The 26065-nt window shown below is 36.0% G+C and overlaps 1 protein-coding gene across 4 annotated transcripts in view; it reads left to right on the top strand.

Moving 5' to 3' along the window:
- The window catches only part of DPP10 (dipeptidyl peptidase like 10), a 1237611-nt gene that overhangs the window by 1112701 nt on the left and 98845 nt on the right, over positions 1-26065 (top strand). For all 4 annotated transcript variants that reach the window (XM_044769066.2, XM_070507564.1, XM_044769065.2 and 1 more), the window contains 2 exons: positions 9371-9491; positions 20125-20279. In XM_044769066.2, coding sequence (XP_044625001.2) covers positions 9371-9491; positions 20125-20279 — 276 coding nt within the window. The remainder of the gene's footprint in view (positions 1-9370; positions 9492-20124; positions 20280-26065) is intronic.

Here is a 26065-nt window from a genome sequence, read left to right as displayed (position 1 = left end):
TAGAGGAGAGGGTACAGAAAATAACTGTACAGATTAATTCAAAGTGAAGTGAAAGGTTCTAAGATCATGATTAAAAATTTTTCAAGACACTTTATCCATCTTTGTATCTCCACAAATGGATTAATGTTATTCTAGTCAGTTTTTAGATGGAAATAGTTTTCAGAATGATCATTCAAACCAGAAAAGGAAAATTGTTAAGAAAGTGTCTCCTTCTTATCTCTCTCTGTTCCCCCCACTTCTTTCCAGTTGTCCACTAATTATTTTATATCTGTAGTCTGGCCCCATTCACTCTGCGACACACATCCCTTTGCCTTGTCGTTTCTCCTCCTTTCCATTCTGTTTTTTCTATACACTGTGTTTCCAGCGTCTGAGCATCTAAATCTGCCTTTGCTCATGCTATTTCCTCTGCCTGGAATATTGTTTTTCCTTTTTCTGTCTAGCAAAATCTTCTGGAACTTGTAGGCTCAGCTAGAATGTCATATCTCATCTGAAGTCTTTTCTGACCCTCCTTTTCTTCAATCAGATTCAGACTATCTCATCTTTCACTCACATTTCAATAATACTTTGTCACCTCTATATCATAGAAACACCATATTTTGTAAATAATTAGCTTTTTCCTTATCATATTTTAAACTGTGAATTCACGAACAACAAGAGCTAAGACTTACACAACACTATGTCAAGATATGGTACATATTACCCACGTAGTAGAATTGTAAATGAATAAGGTAATTGTGTAACTATCACACCTCCATGTATACCCCCCAACATAACTTACTATCTTCTTTCATCTTTAAACTTTCTTCATTACAAAATTCAAAAATATTTCCCCCAATAGTAAATACATATTTACATTTTTAAAAAATAATATGAAATGTACAATATCACCTGACATTAACATTTGAAAACAGTATTATTTCACCAGGAAGTCTATAAAACTGTTCTAAGGTAGACTTTTCTGTTGTGTGTCAATGCCTCTCCAAGGAAGAAGCAAATTAAATGAATACAGACAGAGAACCCTATGTTTGTGATGGCAAGTGGACAAGATTTGCTAAGGCAGAGGTTCCCTTAAAGGTGGATTACATAAGACCTAAACAGTACACTTTGCTTAGAATTTTAGCCTAAAGAATTTAGCCTTTATGCTTTATGGAATGCAGAGTAATAGAATACTTCTTTAATTGGGCAAGGTCACAGTCAAAGCACTGAGAGAAAGATCCTATTGTGTCATTTTATTGGATGAATGCAAGTGAGAACTAAAAGGAGGGATGGCAGTGAATAATCTACTGCAAACACCCAAACATGAATTACTAAGAATCAGAAATTGCACTTTTAAAAATCCTCTTACATGCTTTCATGCACAAAATAGAAAGTTATTAGGGCATGTTGTGTTGCAGTTACATTTACATCACAGGTAGGGCTTAATTGCACCCCATTGTAGCAGACAGATAACTGAAGCACAAGGGATTGGCATTTCTATAGAATCCTACAGGGAAAAAACAAACAGGGAAATATTCAAAGTGGTATTTATTCTGGATTCCAAGTTATGCTCGAATTCAAATGATTCTTATCCTCAGTTCATCATTGGCTCAATTAAATTTAAGTTCACGAGAGCATTAACTAGAATAGACAAATTAATTCTGGACACAGACATTTCATTAGTAAGTCCATCTTTCTATGGTTATTTTACTGATAGCCATTATTTTGGGGGGATATAGTAAAAAATGTTTGGATGCTTTTGTTTTGGAAAAAAAAAACCCTATATTTCTTCATTTGTGGCCAAGGATGATGCCTTGAAATTGCACGAAGTGGAATAAAGAAGCTAGAGCTGAGGGGAAAATGTGCATGGGAGATAGCCAAGGCTGGTTCCACCTTCTGCACATTTCAATTTGTTTTCTTATCAGCTTGCCTATAAACTGGAAAGCATTAGGCACAGACCCATTGATAAGTATATGAGAATTTCTTCCAGTCTCCCTCAACCCTTCTTCATGGAATCCCTTTTAAGAGTTTAGGAGTCCCCATTTTAAATAAAAGGAGTTACTGGGGCTGCTCAGTGGCATAGTGGTTAAGGTCAGGATATCTGCTTGGGAGGTCTGGTGTTCACAGGTTTGGTTCCCTGCCGCAGAGCTGGCACCACTTGCCAAGCCATGCTGTGGTGACGTCCCACATAAAATAGAGGAAGATTGGCACACATGTTAGCCTAGGGTGAATCTTCCTCAAGCAAAAAGAGGAAGATTGGCAACAGATGTTAGCTCAGTGCCCAAAAGTAAAAATGGAGTTATTATACAAATATGAAAACAAATTGTTTTGACATCAGAGGCTAAAGTGCATTTGTACCATGTTTTTTGCTACTCTTTGAACGGATGAGAGGGAGCACGACTAGCTGGGAAAAAAGATGGGTTAATTCAGCTTGTTTTGAACATAAATGACAGTGAAGGACTTTCTTACCCATGAAAGTTTGAAGGTTAAACTGTTGTGTTCCACCCACCAATTAGGATTCCTGAAAGTAAGCAAGAGAATGGTTCAGGTTCATTTCAAGATAAAAGGAATTCATTAAAAAGTTTTCTGAAAGCTCTCAGAATCAATGAGAAGGTTGGAATTCCAGGATCTAAAAATAAGCAAGAGCTGTGAGGAGCCACTCATTGTTTAACATAGGAATGTGTTCAGGAAAATTTGATTAGAATGCTACAGGAAAATATGACTAGGATGCTGCAACTGGCAGCTCCATCAGTGACTATAGCTCTTGCAAATAATTTCTCAACTGCAGCTTCGTTCCTTCAAGATTCAGTTAGAGGTGGGCTCATGACTTACGGATGTTTTATCTGGCTTTTGTCTTTATGATTGGAGACTAGACTCTACTTCCCCCCAACACTCACCTAATGTAAGAATCTTCCAAAATAAGAAACGAAGTCAGATCCGAGTAGCCAAATAGGAGAAAAAAATATACACTCTGTAGCTGATATGGAGAAACAGGGAGTAAAGTCATTAATTTACCATCTTCGGATGCTTAAACTTCTCTTTAAGACAATTAATTAAGAATATTTGATTGTCCTCAAATTATGATAATATTTTTTATGGCCAATTACTTACTAGCTTCAATTAATTTTTTTTTTGAATTGAGCATCTATGTATAGGTAGATAGATCATTATCCATGACCTGATTTTGGTTTCTTTAATCCAGTTAATATCACCACTTTGTAAATGAGGAAACTGAGTATCAGAGAGGTGAAGTACCTTAATTGTCCAATCTTACAAAGAGCACTGCCAGGATTAGATCCCATGTTTCTCCAGCAGAAATCCCATCTTTTTACACTTTTGCTTTTATTTTTATTTTCCATTTCAAGTTCTACTGCCATGACACATTTTAGGCAGTAATATTTTCCCATAAATTAATGTCCTTATACATTGGTTTTATTTTTTTTTTTACCCACCAGATCTACATTAATTTGTGTGTTCATGTTTTGGAAAGTCACATTAGATCATAAGATCTTATCATCATATACCCAAGGCTTATTACAGTGCCTAGCATATAAATGATGCTGGATATATATTTGGTTTACAATGGAGGACTAAAAGAAGGGAAATAAAACAAAAAGATTGGATGCTGAAGGAAAAATGCAAGAAAAGAAGGTGGAGTATAGGAGGAAACAGATATACAATGACTAGATAATACCATCCTCTAGCATTTTGACACATATAAATCAGTACAAAAGGATATTTTTTAATAATATAATAATGTTAATGACTGTCTTATATGGATCCAAATTTATTACTTGAGGTGCAAAATATTTTTATTAACTGTTTCAGTTATCAAAATAATCTACTTATCATAAGGTCTTCTCTTACCCTAAATGAGTTTTATGAACTGATGTAGCCAAGAAATCATCTGCTGTTACATTTCATAGATTGGAGTTGGTCTTCAGTTATCTGTTTTCTAACTTTAATCTGGTATCGAATTTTCTCCTAAAAATGCCTGGAAAAAAGGGCTTTGGAACTGGTAAATGACTTACATAATTATGAATCTCAGACAAAGGGTTATATTTCACTTCTTTGAAAATGCATAATGTTCTGTAAAGGTTTTAAGAAATAAGAACTCTTTGAAAAGGCTTCCTGATATGAATAATTGCAAATGTCAAGGATGCGAGTTCTCTGATAGTGATTCTGTCTCTAGAATGTCAGGTACCGGTGCAAAGGTGACATGAATGATTTGAGTGAGTTGTTCTATATCCCAGAGATGGTCCTGCAGAGAAATGAAAGCAGTACTCTGTAAACCACAAAGAGATTTATTCAGAGCCAAAATGTCAGAGGTAATCAAACTATTTAACTTGTGCTCATAGCTTTACTTTGCATTATAGAAATGGACACAGAATTTATTACATACTGGCAAATTAAGGAAATAGAATTTTTATAATGTTGAATGGTGCGCTGTGGCTTTCAGTAAAATATTGATAATCTTTATGGTAATATTTTAAGTGAGTTATGATTACTAATAAAAATCTTGCATAACATCTTTTCTTTAAGTTTAACACACATGCAGCGAATATGCAGAGCTGACCTTTGTGAACACTCCCATCTACAGAACCCCCAGAGTGAAAACACAACGTAGTTCATATCCCAGAAGACCCCTATTCTGCCCTTTACCAGTCACTCTTCCCCTCCAAGGATAATCATTGTCCTGACTCGCAACATCACTATTGTCGATTATCAATAGCACTGCTGTGAGCATTCTTGTATAAATCCCTTGAATTATATATATATATGTATATATGTATATATTTATATTTATTTATTCATATAAAATATTTCTTACGTATATTATACATAATCATATATTTATATTATTTTCTATATTTATTTAATTTGCTATAAATATTAATTATAATATAAATAATAAATAATAGTGAATTTAAAAGTTTAATAAATATAAATATTTATTATAAATAGATTTATAATTTATATGTGTATTATATATGTAAATTTCTCTATTCATCTACATTATTGTTAGATATATGACTTGGATGGAGTTGCTGAGTCATGAAGTTATAGATAAGTTCTGCTTTGGTAAAAGCTGTTACAGAAGTTTACAAAATAATTATACCACTTTGCTCTCCCACCAGAAGTACGTGGAGGTTACAGTTGCTTTACATCCTTGGCAGCACTTGCTTTGATTTTCATTTTCATTTTAGCCATTCTAGTTATAAAGCCAATATACTCCTGTATTTTTTGGTCTGCTTATATTCTTTCATGATACCAAAAGAATCTAAGGTATATAACTCAAATGATAAAAATTTTTGTTTGTAAGTTTATACTTAAAGGCTTTAAAGAATTATTCCTCAAAATGTTTCCTAGACTGAAATATAGCATATAGCTTAAAGGGGAAAATTTTACTTAAAATTCAATGGAACCAGGCCCATTAATGGAATATGGCTTAAATATTTCAAACATCTTTATTTATTAAAAAATTTTAAGTGTCCTGCAACATCTTATGTGTATGATGGAGTTCAAGGTGAGTTATTCTTACAATCTTTCTTTCTCTTGATTAGAAAATGATATACATAATTAGATAGATAGATAGATAGACATAGATATGGATATAGATATAGATATATTTGGTGAGGAAGATTGTCACTGAACTAACATCTGTGCCAATCTTCCTCTGCTTTGCATGCAGGATGCCGCCACAGCATGGTTTGATGAGCAGTGTGTAGGTCCACACCTGGTATCTGAACCCACGAAATCCGGGGCCGCCAAAGTGGATCTTGCAAATGCAACCACTATGCAACCAGGCCAGCCCCATAATTATATGTCTTGATACTATCCGTATGATGAAACTTTCTCATTTATTGAAAAAAGATAGCATCTGTCTCTAATAATGACTCTAAATCACTGAAAAATGTTCTTTTGTGTCATTTATTTCCAATATAATATTACATTAAATTCATTTTAATAGTAAATATTTAATTTCTTTAAGAAGTTGATGTTGGCATGATTGAAAATTAAAATTTGATCATAGTAAAGCAAAAGCAAAGGTTCCAGACAAATTTTGGAGCCATTATTGGACCAGGTAGTATGATGAGGTAGGCGTATGTTTGATGGGTCAGGAGCCAAAAGGACCCAAGGGTATGGTTGTCTGAATGCCCAAATTATCTTGGGGCAAGGCAAAAGGTGAGACTTGCATATGATTTGAAGGTCGTGATACTAGTGTTAAAAACTGCAATGATTGATTCTGGAAAGTGAAGCTTAAAAGGATCCAAGAGAGATAATAAAACATTGGCATTAGAATTTGCAAATGTTTTGGACATAAGCAGGAAGTCACATATTAGGAATAATGATTCTATTTTGACAGTTATCACCCCTATTAAGCAGAATATTTGGATTATCATTCTGCCAACAGTCTCCAATTTCCAGTAACCGTTCTTTTATTGCCACCAATTATTTTCCTAAATATTTTCCTAATCACTCACCTGCTCATAAACAACTTAAAGCTGTCAATTGCTGAAAACATGAGATTCAAACTGTTTGGTCTAGTGTTTAAACTGCTCTGTGCTTTGACACCATCATAACTTTCAGGGCAGCCATAAGTATATAGAGATGTACTAAATCTGATAGAACTGGTCTCCTAATATTTCCACAGTTGTTCAGCTTTAACTTTAGTTCATTCTATTCCTTCAGCCTGGTGTTTCTTCCTCTCTCCTTTCATAATCCCATGGACTCACTCTTTGTCCTTTAGGACACTAGTTAAACTCAGGATCTTTTAAAAGTCTCCATGAGCCACCCTCACCCCTGCCACTCACGGCTAAGACTTGTAATATGCATTTATCCTCCATTGGGCTTTAGAAATTCACCTACCTATGTCTCACATAAAATTATAATCTTCTTGCAGACAGAGACCACACATTAAAAATCTTTATAACCCCAGGCACACTTAGCAGAGTACTTTCTAACAACAAATTACAAATTGACTTTTAAAAGTTTGGGGAATTAAATTAAATTATTTCATTTATGAAGCATATACATGAAAAAACTTATTTACCTCAAAATCAGTAGTTCTTGACTGGGGGTGATTTTGCCCCTCCCCTCCAGGGGACATTGAGTAATGTCTGGAGACATTTTTGGTTGTCACAACTGAGGGAAGGAGCTGTGATTGGCACCTTGTATGTAGAAGTGAGGGATGCTGCTAATCATTCTAGAATGTCAGGACCATCCTCCACAACAAATACCTAGTCCTAAATGTCAGTAGCACCAAGGTTGAAAAACCCTGCTCTACGTTAAGAACACAACCTTATTGGGGCTGGCCCTGTGGGCGAGTGGTTAAGTTCTCACGCTCCACTGCAGGCAGCCCAGTATTTCCTTGGTTTGAATCCTGGTCGCAGACATGGCACTGCTCAGCGTCCCACATGCCACAACTAGAAGGACCCACGACGAAGAGTATACAACTATGTACTGGGGGGCTTTGGGGAGAAAAAGGAAAAAAATAAAATCTTTAAAGAAAAAAAGAAAACAACCTTATTATCATTAGTTTCCAATTAAAAAAAAATTAAGCACCTACTGTTCATGTAGCCCACATTTCAGACTAATTCCTGAATCACTATCATCATTTCTTATTATCACTGAAATTAGTGTTGGCACTTTAATTATACATATGCTAACCTGTGTAATTTATACTCAAGCATAAATGCGATCGTCTTTTTGGTGTATTGTCACAATCTTTTCTGTTTCACTATTTGTTCTTCACCCTTCTCTATCTCACTGTACATCCACCTTCCAACACATACACCCATATTAAAAGGCAAGCGTATATCCTTCTGTAGTCATAGTTTATATATATATATATATATCTGTAGTTTATATATATATGTATGTAAATATATACATATTGCTATAGATTCCTCATGTTTATATATATATTTTAAACTGCTACTGAACCCCTATTGCTGAAGTTGCCAGCTAGAGACAATACTAGAGGCAAATGTCTTCCAGTTCCTAAATAGAACTCTCTCCTTTATCCAGAAAGTAACTAGAACCCATCTAGCAAAGAAGTTGGGAAGACTAGTTTGCAAGGGAGTCTTAGAAATGTAGATTTCAAGCTTCTGATGACCCACAGTAATAAAAGACTGTAGGTGGCAGGTGTGGGGCTGAGTACCAACAGACAATATCCAATGCACACCTGTTGGTGAGATTCCTGCCAGTATAAGTTTGTATTAGTATTGCCATTGTCTGGTGCAAAAAACAGGGTTCATATTGAAATTAATTTTTTTGGTTTTATGTCTGTTGTTGCTCAATGATATCTCAATGAAACTCCTCCAAGTCAACTCACGTAGCACTAGTTTAATTGTCTCAGAAATTCCTGTGCTTGCTCTATTTGCTATCGTGTAACGATCCTGTAACATGCTAGAACACACGGGCACTAGGGCTTCTTTTCACCTTCTTAGTAGGATGTTCAGTCTAAGCAGCAATTTGGCTTGCACTGGACAATATTATACTTCTCTGAACACGTGGATGAAACATGGTTCTGTGAAAGTTATGTTATCATACAGGCCAGCAGTTTAAAATGTTTGGCATTAAAAATATTTTAAAGTGGATTATACATACTGTTATCCTGAATTATCTCTGTTAAAGACACATCTTCTTTATGGACAAGTATTGTTCAATTTCCACTATGTTCCTTTTGTTGGGGTTGTTGTTGATATTATGTTGGAAGACTCTGTGATATGTTTAAATTAAAACTCTTTCTTGAACCCTCAGGCACAAGGTTATTGTCACTGCTATGCTATTTAGGAGAGAATTGCTAGGGGAGATTGGGGCCTGGGGAAGTGTGTTCTACATACCAAGTCAAAGGAATTTTTACAATCTTTTCTTTCATCAGTGAATCTGTGAGTTGAGCTGGATAGAATCAGAGAGATGCTCCAAAGATCATTTTATTGATGACTAAATACATTTTCGTAACAGTAAAGACCACAAACTGAAGCTTTTCAAGCAGTCAGTTGGCTGTTACTAAAATGGTATCTAGGATAGTTATCAGTCTCTTAAGTACGCAAAACGTTATCTAAAACCCAAACCAATTTTGTGCTATGAGAAAGAGATTATTAAGTAGATGAAAAATTGTTGTTGAAAATATGGATTTAAAGACTTCAATAATGAGAACTATGTAATTTACAAATGATAACTTAATATTGATATGATAGGGAAAAAATAGCCATTAATGATTGAAAGCAAAAGAAGTATATGCATTAAATAAAAACAAATTGAAAGAAGGCACATAATAAAACACTTAGCTGTTCAGCTATTATTCTGTAATATGAAAGTTTTAAAAAAAGCCTTATTAATATATTCGATTTTTTGGTTTGTTTGTTTTACATGTTTCCTGATCCAGATTTATATTTTTGAAAATAATATCTACTATCAACCTGATATAAAGAGCAGTTCATTGCGACTGACATCTTCTGGAAAAGAAGGAATTATTTTTAATGGGATTGCTGACTGGTTATATGAAGGTAAGTTGAATAGACTTAGTTTCAAAAGAACACAAAGGATATATTTTATACAAAATCTATCAGAAAAATCTGTTCTTTCCTGAACAATACTTATACCACTATTTATTCTCCTCATTTCCTCTCAAAATTGCCTTCATGCTTTCATATCCTTGCATGTGCTCATATTTCAACTGGTTGTCATTTACATCTACTTGTATGATTACAAATTTGGTATATATATTATATATACACATACACACACATTTTGTTCAGGCTAGACACGTTTTATTTTTGGTGACACTTACCTAATGAAAGTGAATGATCACCTTATTTCACTCTGGAATTAGATGCTGAAGTAGTCTGACTATCTGGAAAAGAACAAGCAAAAACCTTTACTGCTCAAAAAGTGCACGAAAGCCACTTGATTTTAGTCATTCCTATTAAGAACATTCTATCACATTGTAAAAGCCATTGCATAGGGAATAAAACAAAACCTACCTAAAGAGTTATTTACAATATTTATTGAATCAACTTTTCATAATAGCTGAGAATACATAAAGGAATCAGGTGATGCAAACCTCTATCCAGTTTGATCAAGTACCGATTGTCAGCTGAGTTATAGGTACGGATTGCCTGGGAAGACTCAAAGCTTGAGTTTAATACCTAGGTTCCAGACTCTGCAACTGATCTTGGCAAAATACGTCAAGATTTAAACTAAGTTAGTCTATTTGATTATAAATTATAAAGCTAAGAATCATCTAGAAGACAAATTTTATTTCTTGAGCAATATTGGAAAATGCAATCTTTCGACCTCAGAGTTGGAATTTTTAATTCTGCAAGAAAAGTAAATCATTTAGCTCATTCATTCATTTCTTCTCTCCTTCAACAGATATTATTGAAGATCTACTGCGTTCTAAGTACTTGTCTAGGTGCTGAGATACATCAGGGAACAAAACACAATCCTGCTTTCAGGACCTTACTTTAAGAGAAAAATTTTGCTAGGAGGAGCTATTTTATTAAGAAGACACCTTGACATTTATATGTATATGTGTGCATGTATATTTATATCTATAATATAATTTTGTGTATATGCCAGCATCAAATAATAAAAGATTTTACAGGCCACAGTCTATTCTGAGGAATAGCGGGAGCTACTGTGGGAATATCAGCAAAAATTATGCTATGAAATTTTAGAAAATTGAAATACACAAATAGATAAGTAGGGTTCTTTGGCTGAAAGTGTCAGAAGATGACTCTGGGTTTCTTATTTCAAAAAGATAAATTATTGTAGGAGCCTGGAGTGGCCCAATTAATTGAAGAGACAGGTGGGAAACAAACTTGACCCTCGGTGGTTCTGGGAATCTAGGTGGCAGGAGCTAACCATCTCTACCTAGAGGAGCTAGGTAAGATGTGCTCTTATCTTCAAAATGTTGTTGGTGCTGTGTGAGACCATGACAGATGGGGAAACCATGTCAATGCACTGTGGTAAGCAGTCAAATCACGGTAAACGAAAGGACAAATGAGTGAGATTTAGCCCATTCTAGAGATCTGCAAACATTTTCCTAAAGGAGAAACCCTCTAAGCTGAGCCTGAAAGATTAAGAAGTGTTACAAAAGAGAAGAAACTAGGAAGGAAAATCCAAGCAAGATTTAAAAGCTTGCAAAAGCATAGAAGGATTAAATAACATGGTGTGTGCCTAGGGAACTAAAATCTGCTTAATATTAATGAGGCATAAAATTTGAGAAAAAGGAAGGCAGCAAGAACCAAATGACAGTGACTCTAAATATAATCTGAGATTCCAATTATTTTTTCACCTGTAAGTGGGGAAACTAACAGAGCTTTTCAGGTGAGGGAATGTCAAGATTAGATCTTTCATAGAAATAGATCACTTTGGCTACAGTATGAAGCTGAGATAAAGTAACAGAAAGAATCAGTGAGCAGCTTTTAGGCTTTTTCTGTGTTCTATCAAGAGATAATGAGCAATAGGTCAGGGTTAAAGCAGTAGGAAGGAGGGAAGATTCTAAAATTGATGAGACAGTAAAATAGATAGATCTTAGTAGTTAAATGGATGGGGTGGATGAGAAGAAGTCAAGTATGACTCTTGGCTTCTGGTTTGGGTCACTAACAAATAGTGGTGGCAGACATTGCAAACAAGCATTCACAAGGAGTAGTGGATTTCAGAGAGGTGAAGAACAATTTAGTGGGAACGCTGGAGCGTCACAGTGTGCTGTCATGCCACATTAGGTGACCAAATGTGATCTTTAACATTGATAAACTTTTAAGTCAACTATCAGTATACTGAATGTAGAATGTGCTGACTTGACCACTGATCAAGATGACTTGGGCCTCTGTTCTCTAGGGAAGGCCTCATATATTTCATGGCATTACATTTTTAAGGAAGTTTTAAGGAGAGAATTTAGAGAAGAACATCTGACAAATAAGGTTATTTTCTTAATTAGAGAATAAGAATCTATATATTTGGGCTGAGAGTGAACAGTGTGTTGGGAAATAGGCAGAACAAACAGGTAACAAGAATTTTTGTGATGACACTGTAGGTCTGACACATTCCAAAGGGAGAATGGGAAAATTATAGTTTCTGTGCTCAAACTAAACTAAATCCTTTGGGCTCTCAAGTTCTAGGTATACTAGGAAATTCCACATGTGGTCTGTGACTTAATCCTCAAAATGCTAGGATATCTAATCACTTACTGAAGAAACCAAGACTCAAGTAACCTATCCTGGTGAGTTGGACATGGCCTCAGGGCTCATGAGTGGTAGAGCTTGCACTTGAATGTGTGCCTTCAAAGCCAGTGCTTAGTCCTAGTCTACTCTACCTATTATGGTGCAGTGCCCTTCATTGTTCCATAAGGGATGACATACATTATGAACCTAAGCTGTTAGGTTTCACTGGTCTGTTTCCTCAGCCAAAGACTCTGAATGCTACTGTCCATGGGCTTACTTCAATGCTTGCTTCATTTCTAAGAGAAGGGACCCTACCAAGGGAATCTATGTTAAGGTTTGGCAGAGGGATTTAGACAATTGAGATGTCATTGACTTTCCTTCAACATTTGCCCTGCCAACCCCAACCTACGCTTCAAGATTCCCACAGGGACCTTAATCTCCCACTATCACTTTGCTTGTCCAATGTGCCAACAGCTCCCAGATTCCAGGTCTTCTCTTTTCTCATCAATATACACACCAAAACACAGTGACACCTACCAGGAATGCATATAATCTTCAGCACTATCTGTGTAATACTCTGGTGTGGAGATTTCCTTTTTATTACTTCACAGAAATCAATTGCAATCTGAATTAGTAGTGTGAGAGACTCAAGAAGTCACATGTAACATTTCCACTTACTTTTTTTATTGAAATTTGACTTCTGTAAATGTCATAGAAAAAAAAAAGATTAGAGAAGTCACATAAAAGATAATAAAATGTTTTTATGACAAATTTTAAGGGCATGGCTTTATCTTTTTAGGACCAGGGCAATCTGTGAACTTGGCTGTTTCTCCCAACCACAGCCACTAAAGTCGAGTCTTTAAAAGTGTCATTTTAAAACCTCTTTGTCTCTATTTCTAGTATTATGCAATTTCTAAGGAAAGTAAAAGCAAATAAAATATGTTTTAAAGAGTTAATGAAGTTCAAAAGAATGCCATTCTAAGTATAATTCACACAAAGCACATCTAATGTTATTCACATAAATTGGTGTATTTAACACAGTACCTTAACTACATAAAATATTAGATCAATGTTTTGTTATTAGATCAATGTTTTCTCAAGTTTACAACTTTGAAACTTTCCATAAAATATGGAATATATTAAATAGAGACAAAAAATGACTGTCACTTTCCATTATTTGAGCATATAGAATAATGGAACTAATATGCCTAAATTATTTATAAATATATTTTAGAACTACTTCTTCCTTTTTTTTTTTTTTTTTTGAGGAAGATTAGCCCTGAGCTACCATCTGTCACCAATCTTCCTCTTTTTGCTGAGGAAGTCTGGCCCTGAGCTAACATCCGTGCCCATCTTCCTCTACTTTATATATGGGACATCTACCACAGCATGGCTTGCCAAGCAGTGCCACGTCCACACCTGAGATCTGAACCGGCAAACCCCAGACTGCCGAAGCGGAACATGCGCATTTAACCACTGCACCACCGTGCCTGCCCCAGAACTTCTTATTTTCAAGGAATTTTTATTTGAAATTCAATCCAACAGTTATTGAGCACAAATATCTATCAGACATTATCTGAGAGTAATACAATGAGGAATAAGAGTTTCTTTGGTTTGGGTATTTCTAATTTAGTGGAGAAAAAAATATAAGCAACTATTATATAAGGAACCATTTCAAGCATGGTAAATAGAAATATGAACAGAACTACATGCCAGCATACCAAATAGAAGTATAAATAGGATTAATTCTGATGGAATATAGGATGGTTTCATAAACGAAATAGTCTTTGCATTGAGCTTTAAGAACGACAAGAATAAAGAAGTGAGAGAAAAAATTTACAGGATAAACAATACCCTGTCAACAGATTGGGACTGTTACTTTTTGTTGTTTAATGGCAGCAATGGAAAATACCTTTTTTCACTTTATTTTTTACCTTCTCTTGGACACAGGGAGTCACATTCATCCATTCATTGATTCAACAAATATTTATTGAGTACTTACTAAATCCCAGTAAAAGTGGACTATGGCAGTTAAAGAAAAAATTAGAGATGCAGCCATGGAAGCCCGAGGAAGACAGGAAAATCAACAATGTTGAGTCTCAGGAGGTCAAACAAGCTAAGGATTCCAAAGTTACTGTTGGATTTGCCACTAGAACTTGACACGAGCAAAATCAATCAATTGTTGGTTTCAGAAGCAGGATTGCAGTGAATGGAGGTGTAAATGGGAAGCGAGAAGGTTGTAAATATAGACAATTCTTTCAAGAAAGTTGACAGCGAGATACAGAAAATAAGGGGAAAAAAATCAACCACAGAACCACAGGGCTGACAGCAGCATCCTCAGTAAATCCTATCTATCTAAATTGATAAACTGGATAAGATGGATACAATCAGCTTACTTTTCAGAATAGCATGTTAATATGAACACAATGGTTGCATATTAGTTTTCTGTAAGTGCTTTGTGTTGAGGATATGTTTTTAAATGTCTCTGATATAAAACACATGTGTTGAAGACTCCATCTGCTCTACAGTGAGATTTTCTAGATCAGTGTAATAAAAATAATGAAAGGCCAAACCTACATTAAAATGGAATTGAATGCTATTTATAAAAAATAGATTGTAAATAATATAATTAATACAGGCAGCAGGAAGTTTCAATCCTTGAGTAAAAGTCCCTATTATTTGCAATTAAAGAAGCACGTGCCTTATCCAAGAGGACTCTTAAGCAAATACATATTGAAAATTGTTTTATTTATCTCCTTTCCATTTCAGTTAGCTTTATTTTTGTACCTGAAGGAAGTCACATAATTCTTTTTACATATCACTTTGCTATTTTAACATTTTCGTGAGAAAAACTTTAGGTATAGATCACTCTAAAATAAATGAGAGTAGATGATATCTAGTTTCTATTGAATGGAGCCCTCAAATCTGGGCCATTCTTATTCTTGGGAAGTTCTTGGGTACACATTCTTCAGCACCTAGGACAGAACCCGCTTCTTAGAAACCCTGGAAGTTATTTCAGCAATACAATCTCTCTGTGTGTACCTTCAAATCTCCTAAGACTTATTAGATTTATACTCAATTGAGCTTTAGCATTTTTTTCCTCAGTATGTCATGTGGATGATTCATGTTCCCTCATCTTAAGTGTAAGTTACTTGTGTAAAGGGTCAGCATCACAACTGGGAAAAGAAATGGCATATTCAAAATAGTATTAAAAGTTTTTTATATGAAGGGGCCACTTATTAAAGACAAGGAATATGTAGCAACCCGTGGCTAGTTATGGTTTAACCATTAATGCTTGAAGTGGGAAGGGGAGGAAGCTGTTACTAGAACCTAGACGGAGGGAATCCTGTAGTTTTCACAGTAACAGAAGCAGTGAGTTTTGGTTGAGGAACCCAGCCAGACGCACAAGATTTCAATGAGTAGGAAATAATAAAATAAATACTGCTGACTATCTCTCTTCTCTTCGTTTATCTAGTTTCATAATGGCCATAGCCAACAAAAACTCAGAGGCCGTGGGTGTATTCTTATAACTCAAATAAAAGTTTGTCTTCCCAAAAGAGCAGACAAAGTCCCATCTGCTACTGTTTTACTGTAGAGTGGAATTAGTATAGTTATATACCTGTCTGAAATTTATAACTACAGCCAACCCTTGTGTTTTTCATATAAGGTTTTGGGGAAAATGACCCCATTAAGAGAAGAAATAAATTTATCATGTGGCCTCAATTGGTAATCATAGCTCTGTTCGTCAACTGCTCATTCCTTTTTCCCTTTACCTTCTGCCAGCTGTTTGACTGCACAGGTTATTTACCTTCTAGATCAACCCCAAACTTAATTCCTGCCAAATCTTATTCCTTTGCTTCTTTTCCTTAATTATATTCCTACAATTTCAGTTTCTCATTGAAATTGAAATTGGAATGTAGAAATATGGAATTGGAAAATGAGATGGAATTGTACAAAGCAGTATTTGTGAATCTGCTGAGTTCCAAATATATTATTCCCTGACATCCTTTGTATAGTAAGGATATATTTTCTTCCTGGAAGATGAGATTTATCATCAGATCCAGCACAGCAACTATGTTTTCTCAGGGTTTTTTTCCTAGTCATGTTGAGCCCAAAATGGTCATGGGGAAATTTCAGCTTCCAATTCAGAGAAATAGAGTTATGACCATATACCCTGCTGAAGGCAATGCTTCCTTAGGTGTTAGGACTTCTAAACCCACCGAGCTCATTATCATGAGGACAAGAAAGAAAGTGTGTCCAGTGAGTTATAGGTGTGATAGTGAAAGAGAAGTTCTATTCCTTTGTTCCTAGATTTGTGCTTCCTAGCTATACAGGAAGGACACATGCACACTATAGGATGACATCCCAACTTCAAGGTTGTTGTCAAACAAACAGTGCTGAAAGTGAGATAGAGCAGGCTATTTCACTCTTCTGTCAAGCCAGCTACCTGGGGAATATGATGAGACCAGTGAATTCCAGAATTCCATGGGTCTGAGCCCATTGCCACCCCCCTTTTTTTTGCTGCAATGTATTTCCTGCTTGGAGGTTAAATAGTGTGAGTTATCATAGTAATATATAAGTTATTCTGTAAGTCCATGAACAGCATGCTGATAAGTTTGCAAGCAGAAAAGACATATCCATAACTAGAATGTGTGTCTACCTCTGTAATGACAAAATTCTACCCTTTTTTGATGGAAGGGTTCCCATGTAATTCACCTGCCAACAGGTAATCAGCTGGTCCTGCTGGGAAATAATGCCATATGAAGAGTTTAGTGACAACTACTATTATTAGCAGGTAATCGTGGGAGCTAGAAGCAAATTGCCATGTACTCAGTGGTCATGGTATCCATCTAATTATTGAGAGCCTCCTCTGCTATAGATGTGCTCTGGTGGAAACTAAGTAGGACATTAATATCTTCACATTTTTACCCCCTCTGATAAGTCCATGCACTTCTCTTTCCTTAAACTTCCTTGTCACTAATCTTCTAATTTTACTCTTTCCATATCGCTGATCAGGTGGCCATTTATTAGTTACTGTGCATGAGTCAGGATGAATCCATGCTTCAAGCCAAGTGTTTTTCCACGAGAAGTGGAGAACTAAGTATCTTGCTCAAAATTCTGCCAACTTGGAAAATTTACGTTTATTGTAGTCTTTTAATGCCACTCCCAAGTCAGATTGTAGTACAGAGACTATCCAGTTCCAGCATGTTCAAGTATATCATGCAAACCTGTCCATAAACCAGGCCTGCATTTATTCTTCCTCTGCCAACTTGTGTTAAAAAACACACCTTGAAGCATAGATGTGAGATAAAGGAGAGAGGATAAATCAGAGGGTGCAATACTGTGGGCAGTTCACTATGTGTTCTGGCCCCATCCCATATATACCAGTTCTATGTTATAGTGGAATCTTGCTGTATGTGTTTAGTTTTATGGTCAATAAATCAGATAACGATCATTTCATGATGGACAGTTTGAGTTGCATAGCCACTTGGTATCCCATAGTCAGGCTAATTGTTTGTACCAGAGCCCAGTAGAGAGCTGCTTTTGAAGCAGAGAATATTTATCATCACAGGCAGAAATGGCCTTTCTCTAAAGCTTGTAATGCTTTTGCTTTGATTGTCATATGGTGAGTGTCAGAAGCTCCACACAGCATTTGGCCATGGACACTTACATTACCAATGTATCTGCTGGGTCACAAGAAAGAGATGGTAGGGAAGGCTGTACCATGGCTTTGATCTGCTGCATAACCCTCTCCTTCTCAGGGCCTACTCAGAGCTGGCAGCTTTACAGGTTACCTGGGAAATAGAACAAGGTAGCACATGTGAATGTGGTTTCTGTCATGCTTCAAAATCCAAAGAATCCAGTCTCTCTTTACTTTTATGTAAGTATAGTCACAACAAATTTTCTCTCACTTTAGAATAAATACCCCAACGTATCCCAGACTACTAGATTCTAAACTCTTCCTTAGGGATGCAGACTTACATTTTACAGGAATTCATCTTACACTCTGCCTTTATGCAGAGGAAAGCTAGCTCCTTTTGTTAAACGTTGCCTCTGTCAGTAAGAAGACTTGTGGGAATCTTGAGGTTCAAAAATCTTCAGCCATAAGATTAGATACACATAGAAATGTTCCACTTTATAATGTGTTATTTATGAGACTGGTCCAGAAAGCATAAGAATACTGCACATATTTACCCAGGCATCCTTATCCTTTGTGTTAGGGTTTCAGTACTTCTCCACCAATATGTCTAACTTAGCTTTAAAAACAGGTGGAGTTGAGCCCGTAATTTGTGTTGCAGCTCTGCAACCCTGTCTATGTTCTCTTGGACTCAGCCGTATCTGTCCTGCAACTAGAGAAAAGAGGGACTCCTTCAAAGATGCCGTGGTAGCCTTTTCTATATTTCTTATTTTGTGGCCATGGTTTCAATTTCTGTTTATTCCTGTGTAATCTCTCTGAGTTGTCATAAGAACCATGGGCACTTCACTTTACAATCTTTACAGTTGCCATTGTTGTAGCAACTAAGTGCCACAACCACTTGTCCTCCCAACACTTTTTCTCTCTATCTGCATTTCATGCTATGTCATCACCAGTGGCAATTGATTTCTCATGATTCCATCCCTTGCTGTGTATTATCTATGCTCCAGTTTCCCCCTTGAAAGGTTTATTATTTCATCAGAGATTGTACAGGAATAAATATAGATATAGATATGGATGTAGGTATAGATATGGATATATTACTAACCTAATCACAAAATTGTATTTTGAAGATCTCTTTTCTGAGTCTACTGCTGATATTAATCACTGTATCAGTCAGACTCCCAAAACTACAGAGTTGGCACAATCAATAATTTGAAGAGGATTTATTTACAAAGGGACTATCTACGAAAGTAAAGGTATAGGGGAACCCTAAGATACAGAGCTATAATCTAGACTAGTAGCAGCAAAGCTATTACTATCCTGTGATCACGGTGATGAGCCCTTACCAGACAAAAAAGGAGAAAATTGTGTAGAGGAGGCTGCAGTGACAGGGGTAGTGACATCATTTAAAGGACACAGCAAGCCTGAAGTGATATTTTAGGATAGAACCAAGGGAATAAGTACTCTGACTTTACTCTCCTCCTTCAAGTCTCTTTCCAAAGTCCCATAATGGTCATGTTTTAGAGGACATAGGAGCCCTTTTGATGTAGTTCATGCCAGTTAATTTTCTGGGCTAGAAAGCAGTTGTAGAAAAATGGATAGTGTATGTGGAGTCACATGAAAGATATCTAGTGTATGTATATATATATATATTTTTGCTGAAGAAGATTCACCTTGAGCTAACATCTGTTGCCAATCTTCCTCTTTTTTTTGCTATTTTTTTGCTTGAGGAAGATTCTCCCTGAGCTGACACACATCACCAATCTTCCTCTATTTTGTATGTGGGTCACCACCACAGCATGGCCACCAAGTGGTGTAGGCCCACGCCTGGGAACCAAACCTAAGTCACCAAAGCAGAGTGTGCTGAACTTAACCACTAGGCCACAGGGCTGGCCCAGTATATTTCTTATTCTATTTTCATAGAGCTTAAAATAATTTAATGAATCTAGTGGATATTCAGCTTGTTTGACGATAAGAGGATGGAAATATGATTGAATGCAAATATGAATGAATGGTGACATGAATATGGTTTTATGTCATGTTTCAGTATTCAATTAATGTTCTTATTCTTTTTACTCTGGTAGTATTTTCATCTCTGTTCACATTGACGACAGTCCATGAAACCTTGATTTCCTTGCTTCATTCTTTCCTTCCTTTGCATCTGCTTTTCCTGGCATTAAAAGGGTAACTCAGAGAATTATCCATGAATTTGATAAAATCCAATGCACTGTATAGAAAATATGTATGTACAATGGAGATTTCAAGGACAGATGTTTGTGGGTGACTGAACCCACAGCTCTACAGTTGGTTTCAAATAACACTCGTTTATTCTAGAGGAACTTCTACATTCTCACATCGCCCACTGGTGGTCACCAGATGGAGAAAGGCTTGCCTTCCTGATGATAAATGACTCGTTGGTGCCTAACATGGTTATCCCTCGGTTTACTGGAGCATTGTATCCCAAAGGAAAGCAATATCCATACCCTAAGGTAAGTAATGTGGGAGTGCTACTTTGTTCCCTCTCTGTGTGCACCAGTGACTTGATTGATAGTATTATGAACAAGTTGTCTTTGGAGAAAAAAAGAAGCTCACCTTCCTTGTCGGCAGACTCATCATTTTAGAGCTTGCAGTGGTCTCTACATGGTGCTTGGGTAGGAAGAGATAAAGGTGATTCAGGGATGTGGCAACTTTCGCTTTTGCAGTATTTTTTTCCATTTGATGCTCTCATTTTGTTTATGCCCACTTTCCCAGTTCAAAAGAGGGGAAGAAGAGATGAGGGGCATCATTGATACCAGGTCAAGGGTTTCCCTAAGTCATGGTCTATGAGTTAATAGGTGCTATAAAGGAGCAAAAAGTGCCATGGTCAAATAAGTTGGAAGTTCTTAGTTAAAAAAAATCTAAAAAAAACTTCTTTTAGGTGATTTTTTAGAGCACTTAATATACTAGATGTTAATGTGTTTTATAAATCTCTTATAAAAATAAAGTAAGCATAAAGAATCTACAGTAAGGAATAGATTTAGCATAAAGAATCTCAATAAAGAATAGACTAATAAAGAACCACCAATATAGAATATACTAAGCCTAAAAAATTTATTGGTATTAGTATTAACATCAATATTATTTTGGCAGAGCATACTCTGGAACATTATACTGTACATACTTTATAAAATGCTGGAGAATAACCTCAGCCAGGCGTACCTAGAATCCATAGAATTATTTTATTGAGTGAAGCAAATATGGAAATCCTGCCCAGACAGCAAAACTATCTTCAAATGCTGGGTGAGCCCTCTGGGAGCAGGTTGCAAAAACATCTGCAGTGTACTGGCTTTTCTATTGTATGCCATTTTTAATTGCTTAAGGTCTCTTTTTTAAAATTTATTTTCCCCATGTTTACATAGCAAAGAAAAAAGCTCATGTTGAGTGAGGCCCCCTGTGCGTTAGTCTTGTAAAGATATCTTATAGAAAACTTCTTCAATTCCACTTTGTGCATTTAGCTCCTATTATGTAAGAGATGGCTGCTGATTTCATTTAAAAGCTGCTTTGAAGCCTTTCCTTCAGTGAGTTGCACTATGTGTTTACCAAGCATGCTAGGTTTTATACCCTTCAATTTGTGCCTTATGTTAACTGGGCAAAGAAGTGGACAAATTGAGACGAATTTGATTCTGTGACTTTGAAATATTATTTCCAAGGTCTTCTCTGGACATAGATTAGAAGGCATATATATACTCAGTGCTCTTCAGGAAGAAATGGCAATTTGACCTAGCAAAAAAATAATCATATTCATCAAGAGATTTTTATTGTGCTCCAAGAAAGCACTTATGACTTCTCCAATTATAGATTTAGCCATATTTTATGGATGATACTTTGTGACTGTGCAGCATACCTGAACCTATTTTTTTCATAGAAAAACTGAAAAGACTTCTCAAATATATTAATTATCATTATTTGACTTATTTATTATAATGTCAGTTCACTTGACAATTTAAATACAAAATGAAGAACTAGTGGCATATTGTGGAAGACACATGTCAATAGGCAAGGAATTCAAGCCCAAATGTTCAGCCGGTGCACTGCACAAAGGAAATAAAATCAGCCCAAGGGAAGGGACAACATTTTGTAACTCATTTCCCAAGAGGAGTGGGAGTTTTAGGATCCCCACATAAAAGCCATCCATAATAGCTGCATCTTCAAGTTGCCTTCTCAGTTATGGACCCTTGGCGCTTGAACTTGGGCACCTCTAGCCCTCATAATTTTAACAAGACTGACTCAAACAAATGGACAAATAGAAGCATCTGAGAAAATTTAAAAATGTCAGCAGTAATTGAGAAGAAACTGGGTTGACAAACCTAGACACTTGGTTATTGTTTAATGTTATTAATTAATTAATATTTCTCAATAGTAAAGCTAGGTATAAAATAATAATAGTATTTGTTTATTAATTGTATAAATTATGTTTGTTAATAATATGCTTTACGTTTTCCGAGACACTTCTCACTTCTTTTCTTTCCGGTTCAGTCCTCTCCACAATTGCCTTTATTTTACAATGGACAAACTGAGCTTCTAAAAGGCTAAGAAGTTCTTTTATAAAAGTCACAGTTATTTTAAGAAGAGAGAAATAACTCAAATTTATTTATTCTGTCCCTTTCTGTAAAACTACCAGAGGTTAACTTGTAACTCAGAAGACGAAGCTAGAATGAAAATCTTTCTTCGTCAAGTTGATAAATACGTGTGAACTCGGTTTGCTCCATTTACTGAGAATGACTTAGCCATGTATGAGTAGTGTACTTGGACAGCCTCGCAGCTGCCATTTATGTAGATACATGTGTGTATATACATATATATATATGTATACATGTAATACCTGATGTATGTAATACATAATGAAAGTGCTTAGTGTGTGTTAATGACTACTATTGAGGAGTATTAAAAATAAAAAAAGGACAGATATTCTAGTGGCCAAAGCTGAGAGAAAGAATCCCAAGTCCTCAGGTGGTTTTCAGTAGGAATACCTTCCCAGTGCTTAACACAACAGGACTCAAAAAAACTAGGTGTACGGAGCCAGCTCAGTGGTGCAGCAGTTAAGTCTGCACATTCTGCTTTGGCGGCCCAGGGTTCGCCAGTTTGGATCCCGGATGCGGACCTACACGTGGCTTATCAAGCCATGCTGTGGCAGGTGTCCCATACATAAAGTAGAGGAAGATGGGCATGGATATTAGCTCAGGACCAGTCTTCCTCAGCAAAAAGAGGAGGATTGGTGGCAGATGTTAGCTCAGGGGCTAATCTTCCTCAAAAAAAAAAAAAGAAAGAAAAAAACTAGCTCTGGGTTTTGGTCCTTGTTCCTAGAATAAATTTCAGTATCATTTTGGATAGATTATTTTCAAAGTCTCATTATTTTCTACTCTGTTTTTAAAAAAATGTTTGTTCTACTAACAAATGGATTATTTTGATTTGTTCTTACTTATGCAATAAACTTTTGAAAAGTAGTACTTTAGACATGGAAGTAATGCATAGAGTTCACTCTAAATTGTGCTTCAAATTAAACTAGATTAAAATGAGTGCAGCAAATACCCAATGTGGTCATATTTACTAATGAAAGACTTACAACAAATATATTTGTATTTTACTTAATTCAGCGTGATTCAGAACTCACAAAATGCCCTATCATTAGCAATTCAGCACAAAAGAGATACACAGTTCCAACTCACTAACCTCAGGTTAATCTTCTTAATTAAAACGTTATCTCACTTAATGACAATTTAGTTGCCAGTAAAATAAGGTTAATTATTATTGGAGGCTTGTGTTTCAGAATCATAGAGGAAAGAGTTTGTGGAATTGCAGTCTTTGTGGCAAAAGTGACTGAAAAGGCAAATAGATGAACTCGTCTAATTTGCAAACTACTGAAATGATTCAAATATTACAAGGAACAAATGAACTTGAAAAATGCACTTAATGTCAAACCTCCATGGAAAGATAAAAATTTAATTGAGATGATAGAAGGCTGGACAGCTGAATTTTGGAAACGGCCTGATGTTGGTTTTTTGTCTAAAATTGACCACATGTGTGCGCAACTTTTAATTTATTTCCTTATAGAAGCTAATTCGGATGTCAGTGGCCTTGTACACAGATAAACTTACAGTGCAAAGGATGTGAAAAAAGTCACTTTTATAGATCATCTTTTTCTTCACATAAAACTATGGGATATTTTTACCTACAAAAAGGAAGCCTACTTTGGCTCAAAATTTCTGACTGGTGACATCCTCTCAGAGAAGTGTTGTCTCATTTTTGGTGATGAAAGAAAATAATACTTGAGGATCCTTAGCATCCTGTCTATGGTTTATATCCAGTAAATAATGGTTAAAATTTTTTGAACCGAGGTTTCTCTGAGTCACAGATTAAGCTAAACCAGGTCTCAAAATGTGGTCCTTTTACCAGTGGTGTCAGCCTCATCTGGGAAATTATTAGAAACACAAATTCTCATGTCCCACAAAGATGTTAGGAAAGCTGAAGGTGGGCCTCAGCAATCAGTAGAAAAAAAGCCCTCCAGGCCTGCTGGGGGATTCTGGTGCTGGCTGATAACCACTGAGCTGTTAACCTTTGATAACCACTGAGCATACTATAAATATATATATATATATATATATATATATATATATATATATAAGAGTTTTATCAAAATTTGGATACTATTGATAGTTACCTGGGAATCTTGTTAAAACACAGATTCTTAGGCCCACACCCAGAGTGATTCTGAAGCTGATATTAGGTCTGAGTGGGGCCCATGAATTTATGTTTCTGAGGTTCCAAATGATGCCGCTCCTCAAAGAACAATGCTTTGAACGGCAGTACTAATTAGTACGTCCCAGCTCTAAAGTGTAACATACCTGATCAAGCTAGAGAAATGGTTAGACCAAAAAAATATGGATAAAGCCAATATTTTCAGGGTGGAACACGGCAATTAAATTAAAACGAGTGCTGTGAAAGGCAGCGCCTATGTGCAGTAGAAGGCTAAATTGCCCGAGACAAATGTGCTCAGGCACTTGAGGGTTTTAGAGCAATGAAAAGCTTTACAAAATCTGACACCAGAGCCCTTTCTGTGAGGCAAGCCCATAGCTTATCTTCCAGGAAGCCTTACTCTGTGAACCACTTTCATAATCTCTCTTAATAGCCATTGCGTTTCCGTAGTGAAAACCTGTCTGACTCCTTTCTTTGGCTCAAAATTTCTAACTATGGATGATGTACTTCCACAGATGTGCTAGTCATTTTTTTATTGGCTTTATTTTTTAAAGCAGTTTAAGGTTCACAGAAAAACAGAATAAAGTACAGAGATTTCCCCCATGCCCCTTACCCCCACACGTGTATAGCCTCCCCCATCATCAACATCTTCTACCAGAATCGTACGTTTGTTACAATTGATAAACGTACATTGACATGTCATAATCATCCGAAGTCCATAGTTTGCACTATAGTTCATGCTTGATGTACATTATATGGGTTTGGGAAAATGTATAATGACGTGTATCCATCATTATAGTACATTTAGAGTATTTTTCACAGTCTTAAAAATCCTCTGTGCTCTGCCCATTCATCCCTCTACCCTCCTCTCTGTGCTAGTCATTTTTAATAACTTAACAAAATAGTTCATGAGGAGCTGTTACTGACTATTGATGGAGTTTATGATGTTGCTTCTGGTTCTGATTTAACTCTGGCTTTTATGGATGCCAATTCCTTAAACATGAATCTTTTTCATTTTTAAATCAGTTTTATCATTCTCTAGATTTTTTTCAGGTCTTTTAATTCAACTCACTTTTAATTTCCTTGTCCTTCTTTGTATATCTTGTATAGTCTTCTCTTATGGCATCAGCCACACCACAATGATATCAGTGTATTATTTAGAAACACACTGGGCCGCAAGGAGTCCACTGGTTCTGTAAATCACTTATCACATAAACATTCATTCTCTCCTTCATTCATTCATTCAAACTGCTTGAGATGTGTTGTGAAAGCTTCTGTTTCTGTCCACTAAGCAGTCACCATATATTTAGAAAAAGTTTGGAGTTCATTGTCTAGGAATGAACTGAGGCAAAGCTACAGCAGGTAAGAGCATCCTGGGTTTAAACACTGGATCCCTCAATTATTGGACATTTCACCTTGCACAGTTTGCTTAGCTTCTCCATTTTCATCTGAAAAATTGTTACAATTATATCTTAGGGCTGTAGTAGAAACATTTAATAATATAGTTCATGTAATGCCTTTAACGCATTCTATGAGCCATATG

This window comes from Equus asinus, chromosome 4, assembly GCF_041296235.1.
Source record: "Equus asinus isolate D_3611 breed Donkey chromosome 4, EquAss-T2T_v2, whole genome shotgun sequence".
In the NCBI taxonomy this organism is placed as follows: Eukaryota; Metazoa; Chordata; class Mammalia; order Perissodactyla; family Equidae; genus Equus; species Equus asinus.
Note: the sequence above shows the minus strand (reverse complement) of the source record. Positions and strands in the feature narration are given on the sequence as shown.